Source organism: Heteronotia binoei, chromosome 10 (genome assembly GCF_032191835.1).
Source record: "Heteronotia binoei isolate CCM8104 ecotype False Entrance Well chromosome 10, APGP_CSIRO_Hbin_v1, whole genome shotgun sequence".
Taxonomy (NCBI): domain Eukaryota; kingdom Metazoa; phylum Chordata; class Lepidosauria; order Squamata; family Gekkonidae; genus Heteronotia; species Heteronotia binoei.
In genome coordinates this window covers 56,602,730-56,629,159 of record NC_083232.1, presented here as the reverse complement: position 1 = coordinate 56,629,159, position 26,430 = coordinate 56,602,730, and the positions used below count along the sequence as shown (strand labels likewise).

The 26,430-nt window shown below is 42.6% G+C and overlaps 1 protein-coding gene across 1 annotated transcript in view; it reads left to right on the top strand.

Moving 5' to 3' along the window:
* The window catches only part of SKAP2 (src kinase associated phosphoprotein 2), a 151,148-nt gene that overhangs the window by 104,952 nt on the left and 19,766 nt on the right, over positions 1-26,430 (top strand). The window contains exon 10 of the mRNA XM_060248678.1: positions 23,615-23,692. Within this exon, the coding sequence (XP_060104661.1) occupies positions 23,615-23,692 (78 nt within the window). The remainder of the gene's footprint in view (positions 1-23,614; positions 23,693-26,430) is intronic.

Here is a 26,430-nt window from a genome sequence, read left to right as displayed (position 1 = left end):
AGGAAAAAAGGCACATTTTCAGTGCTTTTTATAGTATTCATAACAGTTTTCTAGCTTGATCTTTTTCAGTAACATCCAGAACAAGGGACATATCAGTCTTTTGAAAACATGGTAGAGGGAGTCTTTTTTCTGCTACATCTTAAAATGGATTCTAATTTTCTCCCATCCCAAACTTGACTTTGCTTACATTAAGTCTTCAAAGGACTTGATTGTTTGGTTACAGAACAATGCAAGTTGTTGGGACAAGTGATCAAAGCTTTCTCACTGAGTGTGTACAACAACTTGATCTGCATCCGGAACTGTGGAGTAAGAGAAGGAATGCAGTGAATGTTCTAAGCCTTGGGGGTAGCTATTGTGTCAAGTTGTATATATTTTATTTAAAAGAACAATTCAAACAATTTATCAATGGCCTTTAAAAAGGAATGGATGACAGAGTCAGAAGTAACATATTGTTTATTATTTTCTTTTTACCAATTTTGTCTACATTGTGCTCTTTAGCCCAGGGGTGTCAAACATGTGGCCTGGGGGCCGAATGAGACCCTCAGAGGACTCCTATCAGGCCCCCGAGCAACTGTCATCTGCTTCCTTCTCCCTCTCTCTTGCTTCCTTCTACATCAGTTTGCTTTTCAAGGCTTGCTCAATTGCATAGGAGCTACAGAGCAAAGCCTCTGTTTCTCCATTTGCTGAGGCTCCTCCCTTGGGGAGGAAGGGGGGGAGGGAGAGCTTGCTTTGCCAGGCTCTCTCAGTCACACAGCAGAGCTACTGAGCCAAGCCTCTCTTCCTACTATTGGCTGAGGCTTTCCCCCAGTTCCCTGGATCCCATGGGAGAGATAAAAAGAAAGCACCTTTAAAACCGAGTGCTAATGTTTTAATCATGTTTTATTTTAAATTTTAAAAAAATCTTTAATTTTGTTTGTGTCCTTTATAAAGTTTATATCTTTGCTACCTGGCATTACATTTTATGACACACATGGCCCGGCCTGACAAGGTGTCATTTATGTCAAATCCAGCCTCATAACAAATGAGTTCGACACCCCTGCGTAGCCAACATAGTGTTATGGTTAGAGTGCTGGACTATGAACTGGGAAACCAGGGGTTAGAACCTAATTCTGCATGCTGGAAGACCTTGGGTTGGTCAGTTGGTCTCTTTCTCTCTCCCCCCGCTCTCCCTCTTTCTCTCCTTCACCCCCTCCCCTATCTCAAAGGGTTGTTGTGAAGATTAAATGAGGGAATGAGAACGATGTACACTGCCCTGGTAGAAATGTGACAGATAGGTGATATCACTGTGATCCACAGAGGGGGAAGATGGTGAAGGGAAGTGATGGGGGAAGGATTAACCAAAGCAAAAATGCTGTTGGAGAAGCAGAGCAAAACTTTTTCCTGCAATGATGTCATCCTTCCTGGAATAAAATGAATAATCTCTTTTTGTTTGTTTGTTTGACAGTAATTTGACAGATGTCTGTCCATTCATAACTGATGAGAATGTGCAGAGCTTATTTATTTATTAAAACAAGAATATCTGCCCTTTCCTGCCCTCTGCATTGGTTTGTAACAGGGGTAACTATGTATGCTACAGACATCTAAAAGTCCCTCTTACACTAAGTGTTGGCCTCAAGTTGTCTTACATAATCCATTAAAAATCTGCCAGCTACTCAAGATGTAGATAGATGCTCCAGCTTTCCCTCTCTAGCCCTCAAGGTCTGCCTCTCATTGTAAGAGACCTGTTGTTCTTCCTTAGTAGCATCAGTGAGTAAAATACCTCCTCTTCCAGAAATATGTGGCCAGGCTGACACCTAGGAGATGACAACATGAATTAAACTTTAAGGTGCCATTGGACTCAAAATCTGTTCTATTGCTTCAGTTCATTACATCTGCCCACCAAGAACAGAAATAGTTAAGCATCTCCATTTGACCCCCTTTCATGTCCTAGGAGTCTCGGAATCCCTGCAGCTTCTTCCCGCTGCTTGCCTTAGGTGCAGAATTCTGGACCATGTAGGAGGACCCTACATTGTAGCTCCTTTCATGTGAGTATTTTTCTCCCTGGAAACTCTGACATAAGGAGGAGCTACTGTCAAGACTTCTCTCACTTGCTCAGGTAATTAACTATAGAAGCTTATACGATGCTGTAAGAAGAGGGAGCCTTTGGGGGAAGACAAGGCTCATAGTGTGTGATAGGATTGTTAACAGCAGCTGCCTAAAGCAGTACTTTAAATTTTTAGAGGCTCTGAGACTTTTCATATAATACTTGGAACTGGTCCTTACATATAAAAATATGAGTTCTTCAGAGCATGCAGTTCTACTGTTAAGGTAACTGCTTGGAAACAGAAGATCCGGGCTCCCACAAATTTTCCTTGTGTTAAAATAAGATATTTTAATAACTGCTACTGATCAGTCATTCATCATGCACCGTTCAGTGGACCAACACAAAAGCATTTTTTGACAATATTGATTTGTTAAACCAATAGGATGCAAATGCTGTGTGATGGAAGTTGGTGGTGTTTATGAGAGAGAATCCTGCATTGGAAGAGCTTGTCATTCCAGAGAGGCAAAAGTAACTTTGCTTGTATCTAAGCTCCCCCCACTTTACTATTGACTGCATTTCTGACAGCTGCCTTCATGTTACATATTAACACTTTGCTTATACATAAATATCTTCAGCACAGTATGTATCCAAAAAAGGGATGATTCTTCATATGAAAACAAAGTTGCTTCTTGCATGGCACCATTCTCTGTTGGAAGCAAGCATACTGGAATGTTCTTAAATGGAGCATTAAATAGTACTGTTTCAGAATAGAAGTTGTTTTATTAATTATAAACAACAATTAAATGAGGGAAGTAATGATGGTTTTTTTTTTTTTTTAAATGTGAATGTCCAAACGACAATACAAACATTGTTCTGGTATAAAAACCTTCACTGAAGTTGTAGAATATTAAGTTTCTCCTTTCAATTTATGGATCCTAAAATACTCTTCTGCTGTGTGTCCTTTCAGTGGAGGAAAGCTACATAGAAGAGAGTAATACAAGCCAGTCTATACATTAATGTCCATAAGGAACAATAAATGATGGGTCAAGGGTTGTAGAACATATGAGACAGCCTTTAGTGTCTTGCAGCATAGCAAAACTAGATACACATATAATCCTGTTTCATTTAATGTGAGTAAAGATGCATTTTGAATCTCATATGAGTGAATTTCTATTCATATGCATAGATGATTTTTGGCTCTGTGGAATCAGCTGCCTTGAAGAGGTGAGGTGGGCCCTCCTGGGAGGTCTACAAGAGGCACTGAAAGACCTGCTGGTTTGGCAGGCTTTTGTGGAGGGTTGAATAGCAGGCATTTTTTTAACGGGGGAGGAGTTGAGAATTTGGGGTTTGCTATTTTATTTTTGGCTTTATCAGAAAATGTTTTTAACTATTATTGTAAGTCAGCTTGAATCACAAGGAAAGGTGGGATATAGTTTTTAAATAAATTATTAAAATTTAAACATCTACCCAAGCCATAGCTATACCATCCCGTGGTGGTAAATCTACTCCTATCAGAACATTGGCATTGCCAGCCAGCATCACCTCCATCTGGGCTGGATTCAGCTTTTAAGTTATTCAGCATTTTTAGCTTGTTCTTTTATCCTTAGTCATGGAAGAATACATTTGGGTGGCATCTGTGCACTGATGACACCTAGTCCCAAACTCTGGATGGCTCTATTGAGTAGCTTTACATGGATAATAAACAACATTGGGGAGAGGGCAGACAGACCTGGGGCACCCCATGTATCTTATCCTAGGGGGCAGATTCCACATCTCTGCTCAGCATATTCTGCATTGTATTACAGAGGAGAGATTTCAGGGTTACTTTTCCATAGTTGTCCACCTAATGCTCCATATGACTCAGAAGGATGCACGATCTGCAGTATCAAATAACACCAACAAATCTAAGAAAAATAGCAGTGCAGCATTGCCCTCTTATCAATTTATATATGTGGTCTACCAGAGCCATCAGTACCATCTATTCCAAAACCAGGCCTGAATCCAGATTAAACTACCTTCACCAACTCAAACAGTGCACCTACTGGTGTAAACTATGTAGATATTAAATTGGTGGAATCCCCACCCTCTTTCTGGTACCCACCACAAGGTGCATACTGCCAGTGCCAGCTCCTGTTCACACTGGGGATCTTCAGGAGGAGAGGGATTCTTGAAAGACCATAGCCACCTCATCTCATTATCTGCATGTTATAAGTTGATTTAAGTAAATTAGGGCAAAAAATAACATTCCTCCAGCCAGGTTTTGTTCAAGCAAGCCAGGTCAACCCCTCTTTTTAAGATAAGATCATAGATGGTTGAGATCTTGCTGCTGCTTATTGGCCTTTGAACATCATTAGAGTAGTTTGTTGAAAAAAGAAATCAAATAACACCCAACCAATAGTTCAGAAGGCTTTTTCACACAAGTATTTTGCCATCTTTGATATCACATCAAAGCTGTTAAGCAAATGCAAAAATATTAGGTTAAGCTAATAGTTTTTCAAGAGCTGAAAATACACAAAAGGCTTGGCTGCTACGTAAGAACATAACAGCATAGTTTTTGTCCTATTGGAAAGTTTTGTCAGTGGTGTTCAGTGGCTGCCATCTTGACAGTTGTCAAGAGCATGTTAATGTGGTCAAATTGTATTAGTGGATAGAGTGTTAGGTTAAGTAAGTGGGTGGGAGGAGCAGGATACATTGATGTGCACACTGCTGGTGATCTGAGACTCTGTGAAAACCATCAGAAAGAGATGTCTGGTCAGGGGATTCCAGTGCTCCTGGGGAGGGGAAAGTACAGCAGTGGGAGCAGGCAAAGTTGGAATGGAAGGAGACTGAGACACAAGAGGGCTCGCTCCCCTTCCAGCCTGTGTCCCATCCCAAGGATAGCGGGTATGGGGGCCAAGTGGAAACACTCACCTCCGTCCCTGGTATTGTGCAATGCCAGGTCCACAAATAATAAAACTTCAGTCCTGCAGGATTTTTTAATCAGGCAGGACATGGACCTGGCTTGCGTGATGGAGATCTGGGTGCGGGATGGGGAGAAGGTTGCTCTCTCCCAAGTAGCCCCGCCTGGGTTCTCCGTTCTTCAGCAGGCTCAGATTAGCGGGCGGGGGGAAGGGATGGCCTTTTTCATATGGGAGGATTGCTCCTTCAGGGTGCTTCCGCCACCAAAGATCGTGGGCATAGAGTGTGCTGGCCTGATGTGGGATGTTGGGGAGAGTTTGGCAATCTGGCTGGTGTACCGTCCACCTAACGCACCGGCCAGTGCCTTATTATCCCTGATGGAGGCTGTAGCAGGCTGGGCATTGGAGCATCCTTGGCTTATAATCCTGGGTGACTTCAATGTCCATGCCGAGGACACGGCTTCCACTCGGGCGACAGACCTAGTGTTTTCCATGGCAGCACTGGGACTCTCCCAATATATAACAGCGCCCACACATTCAGCCAGACACACGTTAGCCTGATCTTTGCAGCAGGAGTTGTAGTGGATCAGATTTCTGCCGAGGCAGTACCATGGTCTGAGGGCCCGTGTGGATATTCCACTATGCCCTGAGGGCCCGTGTAGATATTCTACCCCTACCCCGTTTAGGTGGTGAGCAAGTTTTAGCTTGCCCGCGAAGCCAGATGGACACTCTGCAGCTTCAAATGGCTTTACGGGATCCCTGGCTCTCTGGTGACTTGTTGGATGAGCTGGTGGAGATCTGGAATAACCAGCTCTCTACATCCATCAATGAGATCGCTCCCCGACATCCTCTTCAGCCTCGTTCATGATCTGCTCCGTGGTATACCCTGCAGCTGTGATAGATGAAATGGCGATTAAGATGACTAGAGAAACAATGGCGATGAACTCGCGACGAAGCTATGAGAACATCTTATAGGTCATATATGCAGACCTATGAGATGGCAGTCCGGGCCACAAAGAATTGCTTTGTGTCTCGGATTGCTTCTGCGACCTCGCACCCAGCACAGTTGTTTAGTATAATTCGGTCACTAACAACTTTACCGCAAGGTAAACAAAACGTTAGAGAATTACGGTTCTATCCCCGACGTTATTTAACATCTATATGCACCCCCTTGCCCAGATTGTCAGGAGGTATGGGCTGGGATGTCACCAATATGCAGATGACACCCAGCTCTATCTATTGATGGGTGGCCAGTCCGACTATACCCAGGAAAATCTAGACCTGGCTCTTCAAGCCATAGCATCTTGGCTCAGGCTGAATCGGTTGAAATTGAATCCAACGAAGATGGAGGTTCTCTACCTGAGCCGGGGTGGTCTAGGGGGTGGAGATCCTTCTGCTGGCTCTTGACGGGGTGTCACTAATACCGGCCCCTAAGGTCAAGAGCTTGGGTGTGCTCCTTGAGTCCTCTCTTACAATGGAGGCCCAGGTAGCAGCCACTACTAGATCCGCCTTTTCTCATCTCTGGCGAGTGCGGCAGTTGACCCCTTTCCTGGAGCATGATGACTTAGCAATGGTGATCCATGCCACGGTCACCTCACGAATAGATCACTGTAATGCTCTTTACATGGGGCTACCCTTGACGCTGAGTCGGAAACTACAGCTAGTGCAGAACGCTGCGGCATAGCTGTTAATGGGGCTGAAAGAGCTGCACTGGCTACCTGTTTTGTTCCGAGTCTATTTCAAGGTGTTGGTACTGACCTTTAAAGCCCTTTATGGTCAGGGGCCTGTCTATATTTTTTGAATATGTGCCATGCACAACTTCAGATGGCGTAAAGCGAGCTGATAAGAGCTCTTTTTTTGGTGGGGGGGAGATGTTGGGGTTGAGCTGGAGAAGAATCCAGGCTGAAATACTGAACTGTGCTGTTGAGTTCAAGTTGGTTTTTTGGGGGTAGTATAAATTAATTAGACTTTTAACCAGCAGATTATTTTGGTATATGTAGAACTGAATACAGACAGATTTGTAGGGCATCATAAAGTCAACTTCAGACAGTTGAATTTCAAGCAGCAGTGCCTAATTATATTGACACTGAATGAAAATATGGCAAATGATCTCTTTGGCTGTATCTCTAGTCAGTGTATTGTCAGCATAAAGATGCAAAAACATCAGTCCCTTAAAATGGTTAAAGCAGCTACATGAAGCATCTGGGAACCAGACCTTTCCTGTGGAAGAATGCCAAAAGCGTCATTCTGTTTCCTTCTACTATAGTGAGCAATGCTGAAGCAACTTACCCTCCCCCTTTCTTGAATTCAGACAGGCATCTACGCAGACAAAGAGGAAACAAATTTGAATTTTCTAAGCCCATGAATTATCCACAAAGTAGATGATACAGAGGCTCAGATCTGTTGTTTTCATTGCAGTACTATCTATATAAACAGTATGCCAGGTCACATTTGTCACTATTAGAGATATTTAGTTTAAAGGAATTGCTTTTAAATCAACTTCCCCTCTCCTCTGCTGATAAATATGCATGGGAAGTATCACACGATGTGTGAAGATTTTTCTGCTTCATATTATTGAGTCATAGAATATTGCATTTGACAAATGGATTCAATGGTAGGATAACTTTTATTGTCATTTTTTAATTAGGCCTGTATAAGTTAGGGCATTTGTATAAGAAAAACTGTTTGTTCTGCCATTCATTATGATACATTGCATAGCATAAGATTTATAGAATATAATGCAAATTTTAACCAACTGTTAAACAAAGATATCTAAATCCCTATAGAACTGTAGGTTGTAATGTGGAAAGAACATATGAGCCTCGGTGTAACTTCCCTGAACCTGAATTAAGTAATGGAGAACAGTATGTCTTTCCTTTTCAAATGTGTGGTGTGTGAATGGGCAAGCAGCATTCATGATATCTTCACTGATAGTAAATGGATGTCCCTCCCCCCCTCCGCCACCAGTCATCAGAATTTTTTTTAAAGGCCACCCACAGGCAGTGCAGAGGCCTGTAGTCAGGTATGCAGGAAAATATAACTATCCGAAAGAGGGAGGTGCGTTCCCCCACAATGGCATGATGAGGATTAAATATGCTGCGGGAGCATGAAATGTTGAAAACACCTGAGAGTCATTTAAAATGGGGTGGGGTGTTTGTGTGTGTGTGAAGAAATAACCTGCTCTAGCCCCTAACATTACAGAATCTTGGAGAAGGAAAGTGGGCAATTTAGAAATTGAGATAATTTTATTGTTATTAGACAAAAACTAGCAGATTTTTCTTTTAATACACAACACAGCCTCTCTATTATCAGAGTTATGGAGATGTAGCAGTTCTGTATTTAACAGTAGTAAGGAGAGACAGCCACATATGCTGTGGTATTTAAAGGGTTGCACTGTATGTTATTCATAGTTGTGTGTGTATTTGGAGTGATGCATATGTCAGGGCCAAAATGAGCCTAGGCCCTAGTGCAGGTTAGCTGACAGGGTGATCAGGCCTCTATCCAAATCCACCCTGATCCAGCAGGACTTTCTCCCAGAAGCGAGGGAAGGATTCAAGGAAGCTGGGCAGTTAAGCTCTTGAATAAAGACATCATGTTTCAGACCAAGGCAATCCAGGAGAGCCTCATTGTATTCCTTTATTCACTCATACACAGGCACGCCTCCATAATAGTTAGTACAGCGTTAGATAAAGCTTATATAATTCAAATTGGAGAATTTTGATGTGTGATAAAGGGGATTCTGCACCTCCTGTGCCCTTTGCTAATTTTATACTCCTTTGGGTCTGAGGCCCCACTTGGTTTCCTCCCTGCTCCTTTCTGGGAACAAGGTTGGAATCAGACAGCCACAGCTGGGAAAATTGCTTTCTTTTCAGGACAGCCTGGTGAAAACTTCTCCTTTCCTTCCTATCAGAAGGTTGTAATGGGCTGACTTAGGAGAGTTGGGGTATGATCACATGAGAGATTTGGCCTGACCTAGCCACGCCTTCCATCTGGATTTTATGTACATGATCACACACACACCTCTACCTTCCTAGTACCACCCATCCTTACCTTGTTTTAGGACAGACTGGGACCAGATTAAATAGCTACTGGGAACTTTCCAGTAGCGAATCTCTAAAGCAAGGATATCAAACATGCTGCCCAGGGACCAAATTGGGCCCCTGGAGGGCTCCTATCAGGCCCCCAAGCAGCTGGCTTTCATCTGCTTCCTTCTCTCTCTCTCTCTTGCTTCCTTCTACATCACAGCTTGCTCAATTGCACAGGAGCTACAGAGCAAAACCTCTGTTTTATCCATTGGCTGAGGCTCTTCCCTTTGGGAGGAAGGATGGCAGGGGGTGCTTGCTTTGCCAGATTCTGTCAATCACACAGCAGAGCAACTGAGCCAAGCTTCCTTCTATTGGCTGAGGCTCCTCCCCTCCTGGTCCCCTGGGGAAGCAAGGAAAGAGCCAAAACTTCCTTTGCCCAGTTCCCTGGATCCCGTAGAATAGATACAAAGAAAGCCCCTTTAAGACCAACGAGTGATAATGTTTTCAGCATATTTTATTTTAAGGTGTTTAAAAAAAAAATCTTTAATTGTATTTGTGTCCTTTATATAGCTTATATATCTGCTACATAATCTTAAATAGGTCAACACATGGCACGGCCCAGCAAGGTCTCATTTATGTCAGATTTAGCCCTCATAACAAATGAGTTCGACACCCCTGCTCTAAAGCGTATGTAGGGCATGTTTCCCAGTTGTCTGAATGGCCAGGGCATGCAGTGCACATGCCATACAAGTGCATGAGCAGTCTGAATGTTCCTCTTACATGTGTGTGACCCCTGTCTCTCCCGGCAGCAGGGCGGGGTCTGTGTGAATGCCCAAGCATGTATCAAAGAATACCAGCTTTTTCAAAGCCAGGATACTGCCCCTTATGTGATCGCTCCCTTGGTGTAGCCTAGTCCAGGGTTATCTTGGCCAGAAATAGTCCTGATACCATATCCTTTGAGTTACCCACAAACTGGAAAAGTGTCTTATGCTTTTGTAGCTTGTGTCCATTGAAAAGGATGGAACATGGCTTTCTTTGCATGACTTTTGTGGACATGCACCCAGCGACACTAACCCACAAGTTTATGCCTTCAGTCTAGCATCCTATAAAACAAAGATCAGTTACTCTGAGTGCAAGCTACCATTACGTGTTGCTTTAAAAAAAATAAATTCAGGCATAGATATTTCACAAAGGTATACATTCAGTAAGCCATCAGTTCAAAACTCATTCTCCCAGGACACACAGTAGTCATGTGGCTCTTGTGGGAATTACAAATGGGGCACTCCATTATGTGTGGAGCAAATACCACTGTTCTAATAGCAAGTTTCATGGTGGGATTCCTTTCAGAAGTGTACAGAGCCACTTGTAGTCAAGGCTGGGAGTGTCAGCATGGGTGTGCAGAAGGAAAAAAGACTCTTCCGCACCGGCGAAACAGTGCCTCATAAGCATTGCATGTGCTCATTTTGCTTTTATGTCGAAAGCAGGTAAGAGCCAGTCAAAGGACAGGGAAAAATTAGTCTGCATCAGCTCCTTAGAGTTTATAGCATCTTCGGACTTCCTAATTGTGTATATTTCCCTTCGGCATACATGTAATTGCTTGCAGCCCCCTTATTTGTTACCATCCAATATATATTTGAACCACATTTAGGCGTTCTTGCAGATCCATTTGTATTTATGGAACATGATATTGCATTTTACCTTACAAAATGCATTTTGATTAAAACGTGTTGATTTCCATTGTCACTGCTGCCTTCAGGTTCAAGCTAAAACTCCCATCTTCTCTCAGTGCCTCAGACACTCTGAAAATAAAGTAGGTTTGACCAATTGATACCCAAGGTGTGAAAAATGTTGATCATAAATCTTAGTGAGCAGCTGTTTGGGAGAACAATTAAATTCATGAAGTCATTTTCTTCATGATTTCCTTATGGTTTCTGCCTCCTTCGTCTCTACAGATGGAGAGCTTTTTGTACTGAAGGAGCTTCTGCTGATCCAGTGAACATTTTTAGGTGTAAGGGCTACAATGCCCATATGGAGCTTTCTTACCCACAGGATTTCCTCATTGATTTTGTGTGGCAGTGGCATTGTGAATACTCTTGAGTTACTTCCTCCTTTGAAGTGGAAGGGGAGACCTGTATGTACAGGAGCTCCAGCAGCATGTTAGACCATGATGTAAGCCAGAATTAATTGTAAATAAATCACGGTAATGAAATCGAGCCTAAAGGTAAAATATTATTGAATATGTCCTTTATTCACAGTTTGGCTTATTTACTCAGTAATTTCTAGTTTACTTTCCTTTTTCTTGAGATTTTTGTAGATTTGTAACAGCCAATGGCTAATTACAATAAATGAACTGACTACTCAGTAATCAGGATATATATAGGTTTGTAACTACCTGCTTGTATAAGAAATAAACAGCCCCTGTATCAGAAATCCTTCCAAATAATAGACATGGGCTTTTCAACTCCATGCTCTTCTACTTTCTAAAGCCCTTTGATTATCACTTGGGCAATGCCAAAATGCTGCTCACCAGCACAGAGAACTGATCAGGGCTTTTTATGTAGCAGGAGCTCATTTGCATATTACACCACACCTCCTTGATGTAGCCAGTCCTCCTGGAGCTTACATAAGGCCCTGTACTAAGAGTCTTGTAAGCTCTTGGAGGATTGGCTGCATCAAGGGTGTGTGGCCTCATATGCAAAGGAGTTCCTGCTATAAAAAAAAAGCCCTGGAACTGATGGTGTGGGATATACTCTGGTTATATTCTAGCTATTGCAGCAAGGAGAGTGATTGCAGCTTACTTCCATACTTGGGTAGAGATCCAGTGACCTGCTCAGGATTGCAAAAAAGGTTGGTTCTAATACATATAAACTGACGAAAAAGTGGTTACAATGTGGATAAATCTTTGTAATGTGATATAAAGCAAACTGGATCATTTTTATAAAGTGTTTTTACAAGCTGTTATGTGATATTTGACATTATGATTGTATTTATCAAGTTTCACAAAATAATTATGTGCATATGTCCATGATCATGTTTATGACCTTAAGCTTTGCTCAAAAAACTGATCTTAGGGAACCCCTCTCAAAGAGGGCATTATAAAGGTCAAGACAAAACCCAACCAATACTAATCTAATAGTTTACTTTTTTCACCTTTTAGGAAGTATCACTAGTACTATAATAAAATATTATTAACTTTAATTGTCAAAAGTTTGCGTATTTCTCTCCACTCAGATCTCAGGCAGTTTACAACAGATTAAAGAATTTCATTTTAAAATCAATATAAAATTCATGAAATTTCTGTACAAAAGCACAGGTGAATAAACAATCTAATGAGCACTATCCCAATTTCAAACCACTGAAGACCTTCCATCAAAGGTAGTTGTGAGGTCATTTCTTTAATTCCTGAAGAGGCAGTACCAGCATCAGGAATTTTGGAGTTTCATGGGGTGAGGGAGAAGAGGTGGTGGTAAAAACATCCCATGGGTCAATGCCAACTTAACTTCAGTTACAGCTGGTTCCTGCAGGCAAGTGCTGTGCATGGACTTTGGGCAGGCCGATATAGGTGGTGGCAGCCCTTCAGATACTCTCAGTCTGTCAAAAGAGTCAAAAAATGGCATCTTGTACTGAATGTGGAAACAGACAGGAAACCAGCACAATTGAATTCACTGCCTCTTCTAGCAAAGACTTTTTCAAACACATTTTGCACCAGCTAAATCCTCAAAGCAAATTGTTCAAGGACAAAATCTGTCCGTGTGTCTCAGTCAGGCAGATCCAGGGTCTGCCAAAGGCCACACTATAGGTCCTACTGATCTCTGCATTAGCTGAAAGTTCCTTTTCAGGATAATTACAAGCACCTGGTTATATCTTTTCTATTCATAGCCTTTGTAGAGTTCAAGACTGGAGCACTTCTTTAGAGTTCTGATCATCTGTCTCCAACACAAAACAGCAATAAGGATAAAATGTATTGGATGGACAGTTGGCCAAAGTCTTCCTAGTTGTCAATATGTTTGTACACCCCTGCTCATAAAATATACTGCAGAACTGGAAAAAGTACAGAAAAGGGCAATCAAAATGATGAAAGGGTCGGACCACCTTCCCTCTGAGGAAGACTGAAAACCATTTAGGCTTGAAAGATTAGAACATAAGATGACGAAGGGAGGACATGATAGAGATTTATATACAATGTGTAGAAGGCGCAACAGAGAACCTTTTTTCCAGTTCTCATAACACAAGAGCTCAGGGTCATCGAAAGAAATTGATTAGCTGTAGATTCAGCACACAGAAAAGAAAGTACTGTTTCACACAATAAAATTATGGATTTTGCTGCCAGAAGATGTGATAATGACCACTAGGTTAGATGGCTTTAAAAGGTGCTTACATAAATTCATGAAGGACAAGGTCTGTTAGTGGCTATTGAGCAGGCAGCTAAAGGAAATTTCTATGCCCACAGCTAGTGTGCTACTAAATAACACTTGGAGGCGGGGGAAGAAACAACAGATGAAGTCTGCTGCCAGTTTTCCAGTGGTATCTGATGGGCTACTATAGAGAACAAGGTGTTGGACTAAGAGGACCTTTGTTATGACCCAGAAGAGCTCCTCTTCTTACAGGTGTATTTCCCCCCCTCTGTGCTGACTTAACTTTTTACCTTACTGTATATTGTTGTGTTCTTCAATGGCAGAGGGATTGTTTCTGGAGCATTTTTATTTCTTTTTGCCCTCTAAATAACAACGTATAACTTCACCACAGCACAGGGCAGTAGGTGGCTTAGGACACGACTGCCTGTGCTGCAGCCAGTAGCTCAGAGTCCTTGGGCCCAGTTTTTACTAATGCACCAACTGCAGTCTTTTTCTCAAATAGTGAGATCGAGCCACAATTATCAGTGCTTTGCTCTTGTACAGGCTAGATTGTGGTTTTCAATATAGGACTGCCTTTGAAGACTGAGGTCGTTTTCCCACTGACCTTACTCTGGAGCGACGTCCCTCTTCACCGCGCAGCGTCTGCGTGGATTTCGCACCAACTGCTCCGCAGAACCCGGAAGAGCCGCGAAGTCCCACGGCTTTTGCGTCGCAAATGTAAACCGCCAAAAACCAGTTTACAATTGCGACGCAAAAGCCGTGGGACTTTGCAGCTCTTCCAGGTTCTGCGGAGCAGTTGGTGCGAAATCCGCGCAGATGCTGCGCGGTGAAGAGGGACGTCGCTCCGGAGTAAGGTCAGTGGGAAAACGACCTGAGTTTAGTTCTTTGCAAAGGTAGTTTTTTACATGTCAAAGCCAGGAAATTCATCCGTGATTGTTTAATAGTAATACAAACTTTTGGTAGATTGTTGGCACCATTAGATGGCATAGTAATTTTTTTTGTCTGACTCAAACACTAAAAGCCATGAGCATGATTCCAATATAAGTGAACAATAAACAGTCTATAGAGTAAGAAAGCTGAACATGTGCAGAAGCCTCTCACATTGAAATTAGTGGGACTTAGAAGTGCTCAATTTTGTCCGGACCTGTAAGATTTTTGCTCAGCTTTCACATAGAACCCACTGTGAGCTTCCCATATTGTTAATTTTTTTTAAAATAAACCTTCATATGTTTGTGTGTAATTATATATGGGAATGTGTTGACTACTGTGACATTCAATAACATTGGCTTATACAACTGCTGTAAACTCTGAGCAACTTTCTGGAAGTGTTTAAATTAATGTAAACTTTAGCAGTGCTGCAATTCTCTAGAATTTGTTTTGTATGTCACCCGGCTTTAATCTTTAAAAACAAGCATGCTGTGGCTTTAAGAAACAGGTGGTGTCCTCTTTGTTTTATGGGGTTTACTTTAAACATGCACAGCAGCAGAACTGAACAAAGGCATTATGTAAAGTTTTATGGGTAAATAATTAATACATGGCAAGTTTCTCCATCTTAAAAAAATAATTATTTCCACCTCCTCTGACCTATCTCAGCAGTCGCCTTATTCTTGGCTTTGTTCAATTAACTTAGCTTTGCCTGTTGGACCAAATTATTGTCTTAATGATACCTGTGGAAATTCTGTGAGAAGTGCCAGGAAATGTTTTATTCTAAGCCCTGCTGTTCGCTCTTTCATGAGATGTGCTACCCTGCAGAGCCAGTGAGAGTTGAGACTAACCATGCCTGCCAATAGCCTAAGACATCCCTGGAAATTTTGCAGATCTCTGACCACCCACAGAGAACAGTGGCATTCACTCTGAAGTTTAGTATTTCCTGAGTCACCTTTATTTTGTGTCTTTCTCCTATCACTCCTCCCCATGAGTCTTCAGAAGTCAGAGAGAGGACCATAAGTATGCAGATTTATATATTTTTATATCCCTATGCTTATGACGGATATTATGGGACGATAACTTTTAATGTATCTGTTAAATTTGTGCCTGAAATACGATCAAGCATTAATAAATCTGTAGGAGGAGGGAAGTTTAGAGCTGATTCTACAGAGTTTATCCTACAGGATTACCCTGCATGAGTATGGACAATAGAAACAATCTAGATGACATTCTTGGTGTTGGTTATGTCAGTTTAACTGGGAAATACATATTGAGGTATGTGATGGCAATATGATCCAGGTGACATAGCCAGGAGGAACTTGAAGGATGGTAAAACATAAATTTCCCAAAAAAAGGTGGAGGAAGGAAGACATTCCAAGTGTACTCTTCCATAATTTATAATAACAAATGGTCACAGAACTAAAAAGTGTTCTGTTTCCGCGGATCATAGTCTTGATTGCCTCACTGCAGCTTTGTTGAGGTTAGAAAATATTATATGAAAAGATAATAAAGCTAAGGCTCTTAGCCCAGGGCTTGAGACCCTAAGTGAGCCAAGCCGGTGGACCTTGGGCTAGTCCTGGATGTGCCATATTGAACTATTCGTTCTGTTTGTTTACGTAAAATATATTTTTGTATTATATAAGTTGCTTTGGGTCTACACTGGGGAGAAAAGCAGAGTAAAACTGCTTTAAACTCTGAGCCACCCTGAGCCCGCTTCGGTGGGGTAGGGTGGGATATATATCAAATGAAATAAATAAAATAAAACAAAGATAAGTTAGGAATTGTTGGACAGACAGGTCTAGTAGCCTATAGCTGAGCCTGTTAGCCTGATTTCAGAGAATGGTTGCTTAAGAATTAACCAAGATCATAATTAAAGAATAGCTGTTGTCCTAGAAAGGCAGTACAAAATTCATTGCTCAGCTTGGAAGCAAAGACTGTTTCTCCCACCAACCCCCTGAAGCAGAGGATTGGGGTGGCATAAAAAGGAGGCCATGGGCTAGTTCCACACTGCCAGCTCAGGGCGGCAGCGTGCTGACTCAGAAGTGAGCCAGCAGAAACAGGAACACCCTTGAGCATCCAGATGGTGCACGGCCCACCCCCAGAACAAGGATGGGCCGCAGGTGCCCTGGAGGAGTGTCCAGAGTGCTCATGTGCCTGTCTGCTGCTCCCTGGGTGCTTCCCAGCTGTCCAGACAGCCAGGGAGGTGCCTCTGTGATAAGGTGCCACTTTGGATGTGGTACCTTTTTTGACCCAGCTCTGCTTCAGTTAGGGACAGGTTGTGGGCAGGGGCAGGACAGCAGGCAGATGTGCACATTTGGATGTGGTTTTTTTGTCTGCTTGTCTGCTGTTCCTGGGACAGCTTAAACTGTCCGTCTGGCACCAGCCCTTGTGGTGCAAAACTAAGACATGGAATCAGCAGCCCTTTCCCATGGCAAGCCAAATCACCATAGAGCTGTCCAAGTGGTTAATCACACTTCCTCTCTACTTTCACACCTCGCCCTTTGGAGAGAGATCCTGCTCATGTTCTCTTTCAACATTGGGTGGCATGCCATGCCTAACTAGTCAAACTTGCATGAGGTTCCTTCATCTTGTCCTAGTTTTGATATCCTTTGGTTGTGTTAACATCTTTATCAGATGCTGAGGCATCCACTTCTTATTTTGCCTCATCGCCATAGCCATTGATAGAGAGCTCAATCCCCTTCACCTTAGATCAGGCAACCCAACTGACTCTCTGTGTCAAAGCGAGATAACTGACTTTTGCCAAGATAACATAGCAGAATGAGGCAAATGCTTCACTATCTAGTGAGACTGCTAAGGCAACGAAAGCTGAGCTCTTGTAAGGTGAAGGGATCTTGCAAAAGGTTGAGGGGTACTACATGCTCATCTGCATGAAAAGAGAGATGGGGACTAGGGATGTGCATTCGGTTCGGCCGAACCGTATTTACAGCCGAATCACCACTGATTCGGCTGTATACAGAATAGGCTGCAGCCGATCCCCATAGGCGCCCATTATACGGCAGCCGAATACGGCTCGCCGTATACTTACGAATAGCTATTCATAAGTATACAGCTGTCAATTCAAAAGGCGGGAAAGTAGCTTCTGCAGCCTCAAAGGAGCTGCTTGCCTACTTTCCCGCCTTTAGTTGCCTTTTCCATAGCCTCCCTGGGATCAGGGAGGGGGGGAGGAGGAAGAGGAGCCCCAGCAGCCAATCCAAAGCATGCATTTGCAAAATGCATTGCAAATGCATGCTTTGCAGGGCTTTTTAAGGAGTCTTCCTGGCTGGACTCCTCCATTGCTGCTTTGTTGGTTGGTGTGAGAGATTGTGCTGCTGGCTGGCTGGCCCTTGGCTTCAGCTGCTGCCTGCTGCTCTCTCACTCAGCCTTACCAGACTTCCCTGGACTAGAGAAGACAAGGTAAGACAGTATTGGGGTTCTTGTTTTTATTTATTGTTGGTAAAAGGACTTTTTAAGACTCAGAGTCCCTTTACTTATCCAGATTTGGGGGGGGGGGTCGTGGGGTAGCTTATTTGGGGTTAGGGTGTTAGGGGTTTCTGCTTGGGGAGGGGGCCTGGGGTGGGGGGGTTTGCCAATTTGCCCATATCTTAATTTAGTGAGAGGACTTTTAAAAGTGCAGTGTCCTTTTACTTCTCCTGATTTGGATGGCTTGGATTTCTTAGGGTTAGGGTGAAGGGTTTTTTTGGGGGGGAGGGGTTGGCAAAGTTCCTGTATTGTTAAAAGTTAATTTTTTTACTGTTTTAAAAGTATTCAGTGTTTGATTTGTTGCTGCTGTGTTGTGCTGCTGCTGTTACTAATTTCCATTGTTTAAAAGGCCACTTTTGTCCCCCTTTTCCTGGTTCTGGTTTTAGGGAGGGGGGTGTTGTTGACTGATTTGGCCTGAGCTTTCTTATTAGTGAAAAGGCCACTTTTTTAACACTTGGCCTTTTGTGATTCTGCTGGTTTTGTTTTGGTTTTTTTAAATTACCTCAGGTTGGTGTGGGGGTTGGCGAGGGTGTGTGTGGGCTGGGTCACTTTCTTGTTTTTATAGAGTAGATTGTGTGTTCTGTGGCAGGGAAGCTGGCACCTGGGTGAGAGACCCAGAACCAGCAGGCTTGTTGTGGTTGGCCAGCTCTCCCTGTGTTGTTTGGGGCAGGGCTGGATAGCTGACATCTGTAGATTGTGTGTTCTGTGGCAGGGAAACTGGCACCTGGGTGAGAGACCCAGAAGAACCAGCAGGCTTGTTGTGGTTGGCCAGCTCTCCCCGTGTTGTTTGGGGCAGGGCTGGAGAGCTGGCATCTGGGTTTGCTGCAGACCTTGAGCAGATTGTGTTTTGTGTGGCAGTGACGTTGGCAACTGGGTTTATATTGGTTCCAGGCCTGCACTGCAGGGTTCATAGAGTAGATAGAGGGATGGCCCATAGGGTATAATGATGGAATAGGGGCACCCTCTTTGGGTGCCCCTGGAATGGGATCCCCTGGCCCAATCTTTTTGGGACTTGGGGGGGGGGTTGGAGGGGAGAGTCCCCTGCAGGTCCCCTGCAAATTTGGGGGCTCTCCCTCAAACCCCCTCCCCTCCAGGTGGCTTCAAATATACCCTATTTGCCATTGATTTCAATGGCCCATAGGGTATAATAGGGCCGTATATTTGGAAATAGCCTCGCATCTACTGTATATGCGGCTATTCCGAATGCGGTATTCAGGAGTATACGGGGATTCCGAATTCCCCCCCCCCCGTATACTTCCAAATCCGTGTAAATCCGAATTTTTTTTTTTTTTTTGCACATCCCTAATGGGGACTGGAAAAAGAGGGTGCATTTTAGCTTTTGTCCAAAGGGTGAAGGAATGAGAATGGAGCTAAGAATTCTACCCCCTTCCCATAAGGCATTGATTGTGACATCCTCTTGTAAGCAGAAAATCCTTCATGGTTTCAGATTTCCTCTTCCTACCAGGTATGTGATGGATATCTTCAGAATTCTTCCCACATTCTGAACTGGTTCATTGTAAAACAACAGTGATTTACTTGGATTGTTTTCAGATTACAACTGAACTTTCAAAAAGCAGGCATTTTAGCCCACCAAAAGCAAATGGCCATTTCTGACAAAAAACAGTTTTTTTAAAAAACTATAGCAATCTTAACTGATCAAAATGTGTCCCAGTAGCTCCTTTGAACGTTATGTGATTGGAATAATAACGTCACTTGTTGAAGAGTTCCATGGTGCAGCTTGAAAGGCATGTAAATACAAGCTGCTTATTTGCAAGCAGCTTCCAGATTTGCAATATGATTGCTATGGAAACCACATAATGAAAACCTTATAACCATCTGTGGGGTTTGATGGATTTTACTGCATAGCTCAGCTGTTTTTGTTTACTGTTATTAAAGTATTGAGTAGAATATATTAACCCACAAACTGTTGTTATCCAAGATATTAATTAATATTCTACAATGACATCGTGTCTCTTAACTAATCCAGTACAATGGAGTGCTAGATACTAACGGTGCTATTAATAAGGGCTAATGGAGACATCTTAGTGATGAATGCTAGAACGTTGGAAGGCGAGGTGAGGTGGAATTGCTGGCTTTACATATGTTATCTTTGGGATTACCCATTTTGCGGCAGAAGCATTTTACGGAGAGCTTGTCTTCTGCACGTTTTTATATTAATCTAGCCTGTATCCCTTCAGGACAACTAAAGCAATAAGAAATAAATAGCATGCTTTTAAAAATGAATAATCACAATGGAACATTGATTTCAGGAGACAGTACATATTTAGAGAGTTGGATGGGGTAAATTTGGTTTGAAATTCCCACCCAACCATACAGCTCGCTGTGGAGGGTTTTGGACAAATCACTATGGCTCTATGAGTGTGTGTGTGTGTGTGTGCGCACATTTCAGAACATCATGGTCTGGGAAGCCTTCAGTTGAGTGCCAGCTCCTGATCCCTGTGTAAATGGTTTTCCACTCCACAAAGTAGGATTCAAAACTGGGATTACACTGTGATTTAGAATCCTGGTTTGCGAGGAAGAAACAAACTGCAGTTTGTTTGCACATGTTATTTGTGTTTGGACACTATTTATGAAGGATCAGGCTGCTATTGGTGAAAACTCAGCTGTCAGTCATACATTAGAGAAAAATGGAGACAGCTTTTCTTTTCTTTGCTTGAAAGGCAGCAGAAGGGAACAGTGGATTTGGAGATTTGTTTGGGGAGCGAATGGATTTAGGGAAGGAAAACTTAATATGGAGCAAATGTGAAGGGGATAAAAGTTGCTGTGCTTACTCAATATTTATTTACTTCATTTATACCCAGCCTTCCTCCCCAGTTCTGGGGACCCAAAGTGGCTTATATTCTTGTCCTCTATTTTATCCTCACAACAGCCATATGAGGTTAAGCTGAGCCTGTGTGACTGGCCCAAGGTCACCCAGTAAGCTTCCATGGCAGAATGGGGATTTGAACCTGGGTCATACAGATTGATGTCACTCCAGAGTCGGAAACGACTGGTGCTCGTACAGGGGACTACCTTTACCTTTTTAAACATACAGATCCTAGACATAGGGCTTTTGAGCAGCAAGGCACAAGAACACAGTTCCGGCTGGCTTGGCATCAGGGGCTGTGGCCTAATATGCAAATAAGTTCCTGCTGGGCTTTTTTTGCAAAAAAGTCCTCCCTAGATGAAAACTCTAACCATTACATGAGAGTATGTACTTCACATAGCTGCATTAGAGCTTTGCCTAGAATGTCACAGACTACTTGCATTTAATAACCATCATGCTTCACTTATACAGATCCCCCCCTCTGTATCTCAGTGTGTGAATTTGCACTTGAGGGTGCACTTCATGCATCTGAAGTGGGTTCCACTCCATGCAGGTTTATTCCACAATAAATCTGTTTGCCTTTTAAGGTGACACAAGACACTCTACTACTTTTTATGTTACCTTATCCTTATCTAACTACTGTGAAAATCTAGATTATAAAAGTCCTTGAGACATCCACTTATCTCTTTCTGTTATGCATGCATGCTGCTTCTGTTACTTTGTAAAGCGCCATATATGCTGATGCTACTGTGTAAGAATTGGGGACAATGCTCAGCTATGCAGATTCCAAAAGTGTGGGACTTTTGAAAGACTGTTGGTGAGAGGCCTTGAGCAAAGAAGACTGGGGCGTTTGGTTTGGTTAACATTCTCAGTTAATTACAGCTAATCTCAAAATATTGCATTGTCCAGTCCTGGGGAGCAGATAGCTGATCAGAACTGGTGGTGGCATTACATTGACTGCCTTGATGCAATAGTTTAAAAGTATTTTGTGACGAAAGCTTGTTTTGTCTTTTGCTGCATATTTAGAAAAAATTTCTCAGTACAATGTAATGAGAAATGTAATTCTGAGCCACAAGATGAAGCTGGTGCTGGATGCCCCAACACGCACACATAGACACATTTATTTCCCATGTATGAATGATCCCATTTTACCTGCTTGGAAGTTGGAACCTCTGGTTTTTTTGTTTGTCTGGTTTTGTATTTTTTTGTATTTTTTGTGCCCCGCCTCCCAACTGCTGGTATTCCAAGGAGGTCTCCCATCCAAGTACTTGCCAGAGTTGCCCTGCTTAGCTTCCAAGATCTGACAAAATTGGGCTTGCCTGCGCTATCCATGTCAGGGCTATAATCTCTGTTTTGTAGGCTAAGCTACATGATGGTGGCCTTCTTCAGATCTACTCTGTGAGCTTCATCCAAATTTTACACTCTGGACTCATCATTGCATTCTTTTCAAAAGCACCATGCAGCCATGTATCATGGGTCTAACTACTGTTGCCTCAACTGATTTTATCCCTACCACTTTTCTTCAAATTGCCAATGGGACATTTACTCTGTGTCAGCTAAACTCCAGCTAGTTCTTAATAGCATTTGGTGGCTAAATCCATTTTCCATTCTCTGAACTCAGGGACACTAGCCCCTACCTTGAATCAGTGCCCTGTTGCTGTGATTGAAAGGGGGAAAAATGAAAGAAACTGAATCAAGGCCACAATGATTGTGGTGATTAAGTCAGGGTAGGCAATCTTTTTTTAACCTCATTGCCAAAAAGGCACAAGGTCTTCCTCTGAAAATATTTGTGTTCAGGCAAAAAGAGAGCGAGAGAGAGAGTGGTTCTGGGTTTGTTTGGATGGAGAATCAGCCTTGGGGGGGTAAACAAAATGGTGTACCACTGTTTCGTATGTATACCGGGAACTTCCTAACCGTTGGTTTAAGGTCTCCTTGAGATTTGAAGTGGATGAGGTATTTCTGAGTGAAGAGGTATTCTTATGCTTAAATACCTGGATACACGGTTTACATATCTATGTATCCAGGTATGCCTTTTACATAGACTATAACTGGAAATTAGGCAACCTAGTAATTACTATTTGTTCCATAATGGTTTCAAGGATTGAAATTGCAACTCTCGCTAGATGGGCTGTTCTCAAAGAACAGTTGTGGCTGGGGTTAGCTGTTGATGGAAGTTGTCATATCAAGGATGTTGAATGCTAGGGAGGTCCATCACTGATCTAGGAGTTTTCGATGAAATCTGGACCTTTGAGTACACCATGTCAGCTACATTTGGAATAGAGTGGGGTACAGTCACAGTAACAAAATGCTTGCCTACTCTTTGAGACCGTTTCACTGCCCTGCTTCAGGGGAGGGGAGGCAGTCATTAATTTAGGAATATGGCACTTCAGTCCAGCTCTGGAGTAGCAGCCCCCTTCATGTGCATCTGGCACTGGATTTGTGGTCCCCCCAACATCTGGTAAAGACTTACTTACTTTTCCCCCTGGGCTTGTGTTGTTATTGCTTCCCACCACCACCACCTTGAAACCCTGTTTTGTTTATTTGTTCTCTGCTGAATATTTTTAGCTTTACTAATTTTAATGGATACATAAAGTTTGTGTTGTTTATCACGGATTCTATTTGTTTTGTAGCTGGAGAGTGGGATTTTAAGTGTGGATATTATGGTATTTTAATTGGGGTCTTCAAATGATTTGTTAACTACCTTCGGAATCAGTTTCTGGCTGAGGGAACAGCATATGCATTAAAAAATAAACATATAAAAACACTGCAGAAAATTAATGTTGCGAAGACCTTAGTATATTAAGAAACTAGCACAAGAATAAATGCTATCAATTGCAAGACATTATAATGACCCAGGAAGCTCTTTGAAGAACTGAGGTGGGCTCATTAACAGATCAAAACCAAGGAAATTTTTTAGAGGAGGAAATTTTCAGCCCTCTTTATAGCTGTGTGTGAAATACTTGGTCTCTCTGACAGACACAATTTACGCTGTAAATTGCCCTCTGTGTTTTCTAAAGTGTTCAGGGTTATAAGTCTTGTTGACTAACATGCTTTCCACAATGCATTACTTGTGTCTGCAGAAGAAGAAGAAGCCAAGGTGCCAGCGAAGAGTGAAGAACAGAAGAAATCGAGCCTGGAGAATATTGCCAATGTTTCAGGTACCTGGCATTCTTTGTCTTTTATTTTGACTCCATGGCTTCACCCATGTTTTCTACCTTCCTAGTAGAAATAAAAGGTTTCAAGCTGCAGAAAGTTTGCATGTATATAATATATATTTCAACTGAGTTCTTACGGTAGCAAAAAAGAAGGGGTGGGGGACTGTTTAGCACCATTTAGGATGCATGAAAACCACTTGAGAAGGATTTATAAAGTAAGCCAATTTATACAAGGTATTCCTTCCTGAATTACTTTGTAATGACTCAATTAGCTTTCATTTCTTCACAAAGGAGATTTAGCTGCATAAATTAGCTTATCATCATTGAGGAAGTGTCACCGCTAAAGGACAGTTTATAGATACAACATGCAGTTGCTGTCAAACCCATAAGAATGTAATATAGACATCTGTGTATACTTTGTGCTTGAGCAGAACAGACTTCTGTCATTCAGAGCCTAACAGGGGACAACAAGTTGCCCAGGGGACCAGCAATGTAGACGTCTCTGAAAAGGTCATCTTGACACAGGCTCTGACAATCGACCCACAGCTCTGTCTTCTTTGATAAAAATCAGATAAACTTAAGACCACTAATTGATCTGCAGCCTGTTTAAATGTTGGCCATGCATATCTTCATTGCATATGATTATACCACAGAAAGCAAATGAATTAGGTTGAGAAATGCCAGCGTCCGGTGATAGCAGAATGGAAAAGTGACAGCAGCATAAAAATCAGAGTGGGACAGCCATGCCCGAAAAGTGTCTTCTCCTTCCTTGGCAACTTGCCGGTGTGAATTACCAGTGAGTTTGTGGGGGAGGGACCCAAGCACAACTTTTGAAGCCCTGTGGTTGGGGTGATTTTTTTCACCAAACATAAAGCTAAGATAAACATGTACTTTAGAAGCTTTTTTCTGTATACCCTTTTGGCCAAGGCTTTGGCTTGGCAAACCAGCACCTCCCTTATCAGAACTCCTCTTTGCAACTCAGACACCTTTTGTGCCAGCTGTGCCCTGCAGCAGTGAGGCCCTCTGAAGAAATGAACCTTGGGTTATCTTTTCCCATCATATTTCTTCCACATCATTCTTCCACTGCTGTCAGGGAAAGGGTGGACAAGGAGTGTGTTCAGGAAGTGTCTTTCCTATGCCCTTCCTCTCCTAGCTTGTGGAAAGGAAGCAGGCCTGGTTTCCGGACTCTCACAGGAAACTATCTGAACAAGTTGTTGGTAGACAGTTTGGATCTGTGTTCGCTGCAAAGGAAATAAAGATTTGAGTCATCAGATGTTGCCAGCAGAATGGACCATTACAAAACAATAGTTAAATTGCATGTCTCTGTGTAGCTATGGTAACTGAATCACTGAGGCCCTTAGGTAACTAGAGTCATGCCCACATTTCTATACAATGTAGGTCAGCCCCATTTCAAGGACATTATAAAGTGGCTACCTTCCACCTTTTTAACAAAACTGCAAACAAAAAAGTATGGTTTGCAGCCATAGGAAAATTTAAGCAGTGACCATCATCAAGGCGGGGGAGGGGGGATCCACAACAAAATGCTTTCCAGGCCCCATACCTCAGGTGTGCAGATGTGTAGGAAAACTGCCATACTGCATAGGGTGCGGAATAAGTAAGATGCAACTGTTCTGGAAACCTAAAATAAAATATTGCAGAATATACTCAGCTTGATTTTTCACCTACCTCCAGTCCAAGCCCTATGGAACAATTACCTTATATAGAGCTGAATTTTACAGCTTGGGAGAGTGAATAGACAGGTTGCCATTTTTGAGACTGGAAAAGAATACTAACGCTGAGGAAATCAGCCATGTAGTGATTTGATCCATAGCTCTGGATTAGAAGGTAGAGAAAGAGCCTCTTCCACAGTGACACCCTCTCTTCAGCCCAAGAGGGTCATTTCCTTGCCTCCCCCCACTAGGTTACAAGATGATTTAATTGGTTTTGTAGTCCACCCTGGGTCTCAGAGAGAAAAGCAAATATGACTGGGCTAAGTTCATCCCCTTGTCAGCCAGTTCCCTTTTCATGCTGATGGTGCAGTGGAAAAGCCAGAAAGAACCCATCAGGGCCCTCAGAAGGAGGAAGGAATTGGTGGAAGACAAGGAGCATTTAACTGTCATTCTCCTCAGATAGGGTATACACGAGTAGTTCCCAACTTTTTGGTGACCCACTTTTTAAAAAGCATGCAAAAATAAAACTGTAGAAGTCTTCAGCCCATTTTCACAGGCTTTGTGACCTATTTGGATTGGGATCCTCATGCTGGGAAACCTTACTCTAGATCTTCTGACAGGCAGATATGTTGTAGTCAGTCTTCAGGAGGTAGTACAGTGGCCTGGAAGGGCACATACTGATTTGTAAGCCTTCAAAGGTAGTATTGCTGGTTAGAGGGAGAGGGGTTAGAGGCAGAAGGAGTTCTATGTGATAACAGCTCAAGAAATCTTAAACTTGGTTGGAAAGCTTGAGAAAAATGTGTCTGTTTAACCCCTCATACAGTAGCTTGGCAGTTGCTGGAAGACTTTTTTTAAAAATCTCAGTTATACTTTATCTGATGAAGTGCACATGAAAGCTTATACCTTGAATAAAAATTTGTTGGTCTTAAAGGTGCTCTGTTCTGCTGCTTCAGACCAACACAGCTACCCACCAGAGTTTATCCATTAATGACACTTTCCCCAGGTTAAGTCTCCCCTACAGCTACAATTATATTACTGAACACCAAAGCTTTCTTCTCCTCCACATGGAAA